We start from the raw sequence: 11,354 nt of genomic DNA, 5'->3' as shown, positions 1-11,354 counted from the left end.
TTGGAAGTAGTGGATGAGTACAAACACCTTGAGCTTGAATTCCACAACAAGCTCAGGGTAAGTGCAGAAAGATGGGGGTGGCCACTATTTGGTCCCAATGTGAGTGTGTTATAATGCAAGTGCGTTGTAACTTGCTTTGATAATACCAATAGAGAGAGAAATAGAGAAGGGAGGGAGAGTTAAGTAAAGAGAGAGAGGTAGGATAGCAGAGAGGGAGAGGTGAGTAGAGAGGGAGAGGTGAGTAGAGAGAGAGAGAGAGAGAGAGAGAGAGAGAGAGAGAGAGAGAGAGAGGTAGAAGGAGGGAAAGGTAGGTAGAGAGATAGAGGGAGGGGCGATAGAGAGTGCTAGAGAGGGAAGGAGAGAAAAAAAAAATTCAAGTGTGTTATAAAGAACACACTCACATTATTCCAACCCTTGGGATTCAATTTTTCTTGAGCATCCAACCCAAAAGGTTGAACTTGCATGTCAACACCCATAGGCATGTTGTTTGCAAATTCTACAACAATAATACCATGTTGAGTGTCCTCTCCATCACATTTGCACATCTTTCAATGTCAAGTCAAAATAAACAACACAATAATGTTGAACTCTCTCTTAACTTTCTAACTATGTAATTTTTTAAAATTGGAATTATGTTAAGATTTTGATCTTTACTTTCTTTTGTTAATGTTTTCACTTTTGTCAAAAACCTACGTATGGTTTTTTGGTTTCATTTTTTATTCATTCATTGAAATTTGGAACAAAATACATTTGTAGAAACTAGACTTTATTTTATACATAGTAAACAAAATCAATTTTTGATTAGTTTGCAATAAATTTAGGGCCACACACTCAATTTTTTGTTTTTCAGAATGTGTTCACTTTGAAAATTAGTAAAAAAAAAACATGTACTTGCTAAAAAATCAGTAGAAAAATTGAGCATAAATTACATGTTAATTAATTTTTTACAGAAGCGATTTTTGAAATACTAAAAAAAAGTGAACATTTTAGGGGTATCACACCCAACACTGTTATTTTTTTTTGTAATAGAAGCAAGAGAACTTTATGTGTTGCCCCTATTTGAACCCCTTAATATCCACCATTTAAAAAAAAATAGTAGTTTAAAAAATAGATTTAGAGCATCATGACTTTTATTCTTGTCACATCTTGAAATTTTGAGCATAATTATGTTTGATTTCTCATTCAAGATCAATATTTCTTGAGTCACTCATTTCCATGCATTTACCCCTCAATTGGGAAACATGCAAAGAAAAACTAATCCAAGGAGGTTGGAAAGTGTTATACTCCTTGCAAAATAGATGTAGGAATGTGAAAGTATGGGATTGGAAAACCAATAGAACACTTTTTATCTTGTTTATTACTTCAATGATTCTCTATAGATGTGACATTTGGGGCAATAACATGTTAGATAAAAAATGGAGGCAAATAGAAGGAATAAAAAACATCTAATCATAACAGTCACAAAATTAAGACTTTTGTTTTGTATGAGATTTTATTGGCTAAAATAGGCACTTTCCCTTTGGAAGCATCAATAATGGTCAATCTCGTAAGTTACATCAAGAAGATTCAAAATATGGAGAATTGGATCATTGGTTCATGGAGGAAAAGCTAACTAGAAAAAAAAAACTGATGAAGGAGTGTGATGTTAATTATGTAGGAATGTCTAAATACTAATGAAGAAATAAAAATGTTCGTGAGAAAAAAATAGGAACATATCAACAAAACGAATTGGGCAAACAAAAACTTACTATATCAAAGAATTTTGTAGAGTCCCCTTCCTAATTTGCCCTAAAATCACAATTGCAACAAATTAGGGTTAGGGTTACGTCTTGCCAAATAATATATAACATTAGGGCTAGGTAGATACATCATATTCATAGATTATCAATAATGCAAGCATATCAAGGTTTAGAGGAAGAGACATGATGGGTCCACCCAAAGCCATTTATACACCAAGCCTAAGAGTGTATGTCTACCACAACCCTCTTGCTTGCTTGGCAGCTTGTACCCGCTTTCTCCATTCATGTCTCATCTTCCAGAAGACGGTTGCCATCTTGTGGGGTTGGAGGGAGCTTGTAAGGGATTACTTGACTCTATAAGTGCCCTCTTATCCCAGGCTGCATTGGTCCTTCTAGGATGGCCTACTTACGAGTTCGCTCACCACCCTTTTCTTACACCTCAAACCCTTCCTCTCACAAGGTGGATTTCAAATAGTATGCATATCTTATATTCTATCATATAATCATACACTTAGGAATTATCTATTATGCATAAGAAGCATGTATATACTACCAATAGTTGTGAGAGTATAGAGTGTTGAGAAGGGCAAATCTGAAAATAATATCAAACTGTTGCTTTAAGCCTCATCTAAAAATTAATTCCTTTGATGTATTTGCTGTTGGATGATTAGAAGTTTGATCTGAAACGATTTTGCTTGTGTGTTTTCTTCCTCCCTTCATTCCATATCCTTTTATACAATCATATTTTATTGAGGAGACACATCTCTTGGAAAAGAAACATCCATTTAAAGGGTCATGCTTCCTCATGGTTGTCTTATCAAATCTAAACTTCTTATTTAAATCAGATTTTCACTTCTGATTCCCTTCAATATTCCCCCCTCAAATGAGGTTCCCTTCTCCGTTTTATATCTCATGTTTGAGGGAGTCACAACTATTCATTTCATGTATTTTGAACATTCATTAACTTAATTAAATTTTATTTATATTTAATTATATTCTTTTATATTTTAAATTAATTTTTCTTTTTTCTTTTTGTATTTTAATTTTCTTATTAAATTCTATTTCAAGGTGGGGGGCATTACAAATTTAACCCCACATTGGAACACGAGGAAAAACTCTACATAGGAGTGGGTATTAAATGAAAAACAAAAATGTTGATAGCCAAATCAAGGACTAGTTCACATCATTTTAGATGTGAAACTAACGAATGATTGATACCTAAAGAGAAGTGGGAAAAGAGTCTTTTTTGTAACAAGAGAGTGGTGGAGACAAAATGGAACTGTCATGGAGTGCTTAGTTGTATAGTGACATCTATACCAATTATGAAAACACCTTAAAATTGACTATTTAAGCACCTTGTTGTGCAGAGACGATGCTGGGTGAAACTGTAAACTTCTTGATCAAAATTCACTACTGAAAATCTGATCTCAAAAGATTACAAACTTCATAAGACTTTGGTGCCCTGTTTCTAAGAGGCATTATGTGCTCCATATGCTGCTTTGGCCTTGTGAACATTATTTAAATCTTTCATTCATCATTCATTTCCTACCTCAATTTCATCCACCTAACTTTGTTACTCTATCTTTTGCATTTACCCAACTTTATAACTGCTTCCTACCCCACTTTCATTTTCTACATATTAGTGAAAAAAATTAAATTGATCATATAAAATGTGCAAAAATAGAAAAACATCTTTCAATTTAGAATATGCTTAGCTTGTTCTCTTTTTTATGTGAGATTTGAACTGGGCACCATATAGAGGCCTACAAAACGGCTTGCTCCTAAACCAAGCACCCTTCTTACTTTGATTTACCTCATTCTTTACAAGAACAAATCAGGGGACCACACATTTGGAAATAAAGTTGCAATTAAAAAAATCTGTGGGATGATTTGGAAATTATTGAACAGAACCAAAACCGTTAATACCTTTGATTATTTGATCGGTGCATGATTTATTTCCAACTCACTTTTGTACGCAGTATAGTGGCTTAGATGACAGTAAATAACTATTCAAATTACTATTAATCTGTACCCAGCTGGTCTTGCATTCGATTTGAACCAGCATATGGACAACAAGGTTTAGATTCAAATGGGTCGAAGTTGGAACCATCTAACATATATCCAGAGTTGGAACTCCAATTTTCTATTTTACTTGTAAGAAAAGCCCTATAATAGATATCAAGGTGAGCGCCAATTGATCTCTGAACAAGGCACAAAATTATCGTTTATCTGTTTGTACACAATTTAGTTCAAGATTTAACCTTACAAGTGCTTAACATATTAATTATTATGTATAGAGCCAAAAAAGATAATATGAGGTTTCGGGTGGTGGTATAAAAATTCCTCAACCTATCTTATGATTGCCACATTTTTACAAAACTTGACATATCTGAAACTGAAGGAGGAAATCAATGAAATTAAAGGAAGGCTGGATATGAGGAACAGATTGTCAACATTAACATATTCTGCCTCCAGGTGCTCCACAGCTCTGCACTGATGCTCTCCCTCCTGGGCGAAAGGACTGCTGAGGATGAAGCTGACAAACAGGCGGCCAGTGAACTCTACAGGGTCCTTTCTGATGATTGGGAAAAGGTCATAGACATGCCTGGGGTCCGTAAATTGGCCCCTAGGTCTTCGGCTGCTGGTCTTTGTTTTTTCTCTGGTCTTTTTGTTTGGTTTTTGCTGTTGAAACTCTTGTTGATCTTTAGTTTTTGATATTTTGAAACTGTTCTAGTGCTGTGGAAGTGCTGTTGATAGCCTATGGCAATGTAAAGGGTCAGCACTCTAATTAACGCTTCTTTTTTTATCAAAAACATTAGTTTTAGACAAGAAACATGTCATACCCTTTAAACATTTTAGACAAAGTTAAATATTAGTCTTCGGCAAAAGCAAAATGGCACCAAGTTTGGAACACAGTATTAAATTTTTTTTGAGGATGTGAGACCATTCATGATATTGAAAATGTTCTCTAAAATTTGCAACAAGAAGCATCTAGTATTCCAGCAATTGATTTAATTCATCTTAGACAAATTCATATCCTACAAACTGTCTCTATTTGATTTACTTTACGCGAAAACATAATTTACAATACCTGAATCCGTTTTGGGGCTGTGCATTAAACACATGATACAAAAGCCTTTAATTTACACCTTATTAAAATCAATGATCAAAGTGCTACTAATGGCAAATTTCTTTCTTCATAACATTTAGTAACATCCAATGTTTCAAAAGTAATATTGATGGAGAAAAATATTAAAATGACAAATACTGATTAAAAGGAAACATTTACTGTCTTTTCAAATGCAGACTACAAAAAAATTTGTAGGAAAAGATCAAGAAGAAAACGGTGGCTCTTGCTCCTTCCTTTGTTCTTGCTGCTCAGTATTGGAGTCTTTTTGGTCCTCTTGGTGTGGTCTATCAGTCGATTGCGGTAGAAAAGGCTCAAATGTCAAAATAACTACTATCACAAGGATAGCGTTTAAGAGAAAGAAGACCATATGATTACCTGACATTTGCAACAAAGTTTCTCCGTTTAAAAAATGTGTAAGAACTCTAACATTCCAAGGACAAACAAATGTGCTTGAATCCATCAACCATAACAAGGAAAGAAATTTGAAGTCATAATTTAGTAGCTGAACTTTTATTATATGGCTATTTTTTCTATTCTTATTCCAATCAATTCATATATTACAAAAGGAATTTTTTTAAGGTAGTTTCAAACTAACATAGCAATATATCTAAACTTCTTCAAATTGGATATACATCCATAAAGTTAAGGATATGGGGTATGCTGATAGGATTTTGAAACTGGGTCGTCATTGTGATCTGTGCTGCATCTAACTGCTACATCATAGCCAGACGAACATGCTTTGTACATATTTTATTTTCACACTTGGTTTTGGTATATATCAGGAACTATAAAGAGGTTAATACATAAATTCCAACTGGAGGTAGTCTAAATGAGCCTGTGTCTGCAGACATATAATTACGTTTTGGTGTTCTAATGGCACAATTTGTTGTTAGAGCTCACGGACATCAAGTGCAAATTTCTATGGTATAGGATTGGAGCCATCTATGATTCGCTACTAGCTGCAGACAGACAATGTTCTTATATGCTGTCTTCCTTAGAGTGAGGTATCTTTGGAAGGATTGTGATCATCACAACTATTTTTCTAGTGGAGAGGTTTGGCAGGTGTGCTAGCTGAATGTTGCAATTGCTTTTGTTTTTGCATCTTGAGACTGTAACAGAATGCACACTCATTTACAGTTGAGCAAAGGTGTGCAGACCTTCACTAATATAGTAATATGTGAATGGAGATGTTCCCTTGTGAGAAAAAACACTGTAGTTCTACTGATGAAATAAGGGATGATTTGAGGCAAGATCATCTTTCAAAGAAAACTACTTGCATGTCTACAAGAGGAAACAATTAAGGACTCCAAAATCCAGAGATGATGCCAAAAAAAACAGGTGTTCCATAGAAAATGATTTTATTCAATTTGATAAAAGATGCACAAGTGCTGCTTCAGTCCATATTCATATTTTTGGAAACACGTTTTGAAGATTGTTGTAGAGGAAGATTGGAAAAAATAAACTACCGAAACTTGCTTTGAAATGGTTTGTTAAGGAACTGTGCAACAACTTAAGAAACCTCATAAAGAATTGAAAACAAAGACCCTATCAACCTTAAGAGTCTCAAATAACTGATGGAATAGAGACACTGGACCACAAACTTAAAGATCTCCTTGAATTAATATTATCAATTTTATCATATTCAAACATCAAAGAAATTAAGTGTAGCCAATGTGTACCTGGAAGGAAAGATGAATTTTGACGCTTTTGTGCCCATGCAAAGCTACAACAAATATGTCCAAAGAAATAGTCAGATTTTTGTTATGGATTATTAGCAATACTTGAATCCACACCCCTCACTCACCTATCGTGATTTACTAAGTCATTATCCCACCAAAATCAAATGCATTCAAATACTTTTGGTACATCGAAAACAAATGGAATTGAGTTTTTTATAAAAGTGTCAACTGGTAGAAATGAAGATATTTGTGCTTCAGGATATGATACAATACATTTCACTTGTGAAATGGAATGCTTAGATTGAGACATTTCAAAACAGGATTAGCTATAAAATCTTAAGGTAAGTGCATCCCAAAGTACACTATAAATGTGAAAATAATATGTCAAAAATTAAAATATACAATTCCATCCACTAACAAGATTTACACATGTTCTCCTTTTTAAGAGGATTCCTTCTAGGTGATTCTCAATTTCCACTCTCCCATACATGTTATATGGACACGTATGCATACAATTAACTCTGTTTGTACCATAGTTTTAAGACTCGTGGACTCGCCACGGACTCGCGAGTCCATGGGAGCCGTGAGTCGACTTGCCAAGGACTCGCCTCCATGGGAGCCACGAGTCCATATGAAAGACTCGCGAGTCTTTTGCTCGGACCCGCGAGTCTTTCATATGGACTCGCGTAGCTCAGAAAAACACACCATTCAAGCAATAAAAATCAGTTTTTTTAATTTTTTCCCCTCATTTGGCATTTTTGCTTGGTTATAACAGGTTTGTAGGGTTTGAAGGAGAGGAAAGAAGATAAAAACAGAAAAATTGAGCTATATTAGGAGAAATACAAAGAGGAAGATGTAGTCTTCTCTTTAGTTTGTTCATTGTTGTTTTTCACATTTGGAGTTGGACATATCATTATATGTAATTTTGTAAACATTTATAAACTTGTGCTGCTATTATACATTTTAGAGTTGAAACTATGAGTATGAATGATGAAATTTCAAATATTGCGTGTTTGTAGATCATATGACATGTGTAATGTTTCAATTATGACTCTTATGTTCTCTAAATGCATTAATTTCTTTATGTTTTTTTTGTAAAACTACGGTTTTTTTTTTGCCGAGTCTTTCGCGAGTCTTTCACGAGTCCAAGTTTGAGTCCAAATTTTTGGTTTGCCGAGTCCGAGTTTTAAAACTTTGGTTTGTACTTCATAATTTTTGTCAAATACTGTCTTAATTCAACTAGTTCTTTGATCCTATAGAAAATAATTTTCTACCTAGACGTCTGATGATTTCCTACTTGCATTTGAATATAACTGATGTGTTTTACTATCATTATCTTAGAAATTTCTCCCTAGCTTGTCAGCATTCACATTCCTATTTGTTATATCAGTATTTCTGATGATTACAATTTAGTAACCATTTCTTTACTAATGAGAAAATGATTTTCCAAACCTCTAACGTTTCATACAATGTACAAAATCCAGATTACTATTCGATGTTTTCTTACTAGAGGTTAGTGCTTGTGCTATATCTGTTAATTAGCAAATTTATATCCATTTATTAATCACAATTCACATATATAAAGATTTTCTTTCATTTTCTTTAAAATGTCATATAAGCACATTCTGCATTGTAATCTCAAGAAGTGAGCTAAAAATAACACTTGTTACATCCCACTTGTGCCCTAGTTCTTAATATGCAATGATTATGCAATGATATATGTTTGCCCTAGTGTATTTATGCTATACTTGCAAGATGTTTAACGTGCCCTAGTGAATTTATGCTATACTTGCAAGATATTTAACGTGCCCTAGTTCGCATGTTTAAATTCTAGCTTATCGGGTTCGCCTCCACACCCCCCTGGTTTGGGTCTAGTACAGTCCGGGTCTGGTCCGGCCATGGTTCGACCAGGGTTCGAATTTTCCAGAGGGGGTTTGAACTCGGGTGGACCAAGATCTAACCAAGTTGAACCCGGATGGCCCAAAATGGATTTTTTTATGCAAAATTTAATTTTTTTTTGAAATCCACCATGTAAAAAGTCAATTCTATACCCTAAAAGTGACTTCTAAAACATAATGTAAGAACCCACACCTGGTGGACTCTAACCAACCACAATTTTCTGCCTTTGTTTGATTTTTCAATGTTTTCAGTGTTTGGGTTTTGCTTGAGTTTTCAATGATGTTTCACCAAGGAATAAAGAAAGTGCAAATAACATATGCTGCAAACTAGAGTATGGAAATGAGAGCTACAGCCATAAGCATTTTATCGAACATTTGCCATGCAATTCCTATTATGAAATGTTGACTTTCAGCTAGGGACATTAAGACAAATAGTTATCTTGCAAACTGAAATAAATACTACAAATATATCATATGCAACTCCTTTTTATTGATGTCCCAATTACCACAGATATGAAAGGGCCAAGACTCTTGGCTGACAGCTGAATATGATATGAAACAAAATACCCAGGTCTGAGTACAATGGCAGCATACAACCAACTTCGAATGTCTATTAAATACTAAAATTAAATGCAAGAGAACCTGATCCAATGAAGCGCCTACGTTGTGGGTAATGTAGCAACTCAAATACCATGTAAATTGTGAAGCAACATGTGTGGCTGCTGCTGCTATAGTACGGCCTCCAACAATTATAAATTCTGCCCAAATTCCAATGTCATGACAGCAGCAACTAATCTGGAAATGAGCAGCACTTAAAACCCTTGAAGAACCCTTGAGTAGACTCAACTAAGATGCAATATACTGTAGCATTTCACTATTCACGTATCACTGTAGCGTTTCACTATTCACGAGTTACTGTTCCTGCGCACTGTTCACGGCACTGTAGCAGTGGATGAAATAACTTGCAATCTGCTCTTAAAACCTTGAATAACTTGTTGATAATCTCTCCCAACAAGAATGATATAATTCCATGTGCCAAAGAAGGATGATTCACAACCAACTATAAATGTTCTTCAACAATAAACTTCAAACCCTTGTAGAAAACTTCACCAATTTGCACAAATGAAAGAACTGAAGTATTCTTTCCCACAACTGCAATAATTCAGATGTTATTTCACACCTTCAAAATTGCTATCAATAGGAAGTTTTCGTTTCCTATGATCAAAGAAGAAAATTGCGAAAGCCCTAGGCTCCACAATAAAAATCAATCAAAATACTATTCATCAACTGGATGCCGAGAATGAACTCTTGCCTTTCCTTTTATTCTTTCCTTAAGAGAGCTCAAACACCTTCCTGGCCAATGTGGGATAAAAGATTTATTCCCACATTAAATTATTCACTTAACGCACTTTATTATATTAAAGTGACTTTATTATTATAAAGTTACTTTAGAACTTTATAATAATATTAAAATATTAAATAAATCACTTAAGTCACTTAAACTTTAATATCTCTTGATGTACTTGTCTGATTGCTAAACCGTCTGAGCCAGGAGTCGACTCTCCCTGTTCTCCATGTGATTGGATGCCTGTCTAAAAATAGAAACCCTGAATAGTGACTTACTATAAATAGTAAGTATGTGGAACTGAGTCTAGAAATAGCTGCAAAGGCCCAATCAAGGTCGACACTGCCAATAAGCTCTGCTCAGGTGTCTTTCTATTAATAGGAACCCTGACTCTCCCAAAATAGTAACTTACTATAAATAGTAGGTGTGCCAATCTGAGTCAAAAAAACTTGTGCAAAGGCCAAAACCTGAATCCAGCTGAAGAGTAATGTCTCTAATCACCAAGTAACTGCCACACGAGGCCCTCTATCAATAATTATTAGCCTACGAGGGTCAAATGATAGGCTAATTCTTACAAACTCTGATGCTCGCAAAATGGGGACATTACACATAATCTTGGCTCATTTCTCCTCATTTGTGTTGCAAACAAAAGTTTTTTGACAGTAAGTTGAAGAAAGGGTGAACAAAGTTTGGCTTCCAAGATCAAATAGGAGGAGTTGAAGACTGATTTTTGAAGCTTCAACAAATGTTGTAGCATCATTTCCATACACTTGCAAGTTCCCATTGGCTACAAGAGGTAGGTTTTTTAACATTTTTTTCCAACTATTTTTGTTTCACAAATTGTCAAACATGAAACATTAATTGTTTTTCATTATTTTGTTTTTGTTTTTGAATATGTTTATGTTATTTCTTGCCATAGGAACTAGAATGGCATCTACCTATTCCTCCGTTGGCAATGAACAAACAATTACAAAACAAAGAAATGATCCGAATTCTCCCTTATGGAAGTATGTTGACATTTTAAGCCCACTTCTAGGAGGTGGGGGATTCCGTTGGAGATGCCAAGGATGTGGAATTGAACGTAATAGTTCATATTATCGGGTGGTAGGCCATTTGTGTGGAATAAAAAGAAGAGGCATCAAAAAATGCCCTGGAAAAGATGGTAAACCAATACCAGATGAGACAGTGATGAAATATTTTAGGGAGCATGAGGAGGCAGAAGAGAGAGAAGCCCGCAGATTGAATCAAACCGCAACAAAGAAAACAAGTGGAATGCAAGCCCCATCTAATCCTGATGTTGTAGTACAAGACCACCCCTTCTTTTCCACAAATGAACTTGAAAATGAACCACCCTTGACACGCAAAAGAACAAAGGTGCCTTTAGAAACCGCATTTCAAAATGAGAGTAGAGACATTGCTGACTAAGATATAGAAAGGTGCATTTGTGCAAATGGGTTGCCTTTCAATGTTGTTCGCTCCCCATATTGGAAGCAAATGATAAAAAGTTTTAATGAAGCTCCAAGAGGGTATAAGGGCCCAAGCTATGAGAAGGTACGTGGAACA

At 34.9% G+C, this 11,354-nt stretch overlaps 1 protein-coding gene across 4 annotated transcripts in view; it reads right to left on the bottom strand.

Annotated features, from left to right (window-relative positions):
• Window positions 1-4,959: 4,959 nt before the first annotated feature.
• Window positions 4,960-11,354, bottom strand: part of LOC131039406 (probable peptide/nitrate transporter At3g43790) — a 206,330-nt gene continuing 199,935 nt past the window's right edge. For all 4 annotated transcript variants that reach the window (XM_057972150.2, XM_057972151.1, XM_057972153.1 and 1 more), the window contains 2 exons: window positions 6,549-6,592; window positions 4,960-5,244 (listed from right to left, as the gene is read on the bottom strand). In XM_057972150.2, the coding sequence (XP_057828133.1) occupies window positions 5,072-5,244; window positions 6,549-6,592 (217 nt within the window). In that variant the 3' untranslated portion in view covers window positions 4,960-5,071. The remainder of the gene's footprint in view (window positions 5,245-6,548; window positions 6,593-11,354) is intronic.

Source organism: Cryptomeria japonica, chromosome 10 (assembly GCF_030272615.1).
Source record: "Cryptomeria japonica chromosome 10, Sugi_1.0, whole genome shotgun sequence".
Lineage (NCBI taxonomy): Eukaryota > Viridiplantae > Streptophyta > Pinopsida > Cupressales > Cupressaceae > Cryptomeria > Cryptomeria japonica.
This window is presented reverse-complemented; position numbering and strand designations above follow the sequence as displayed.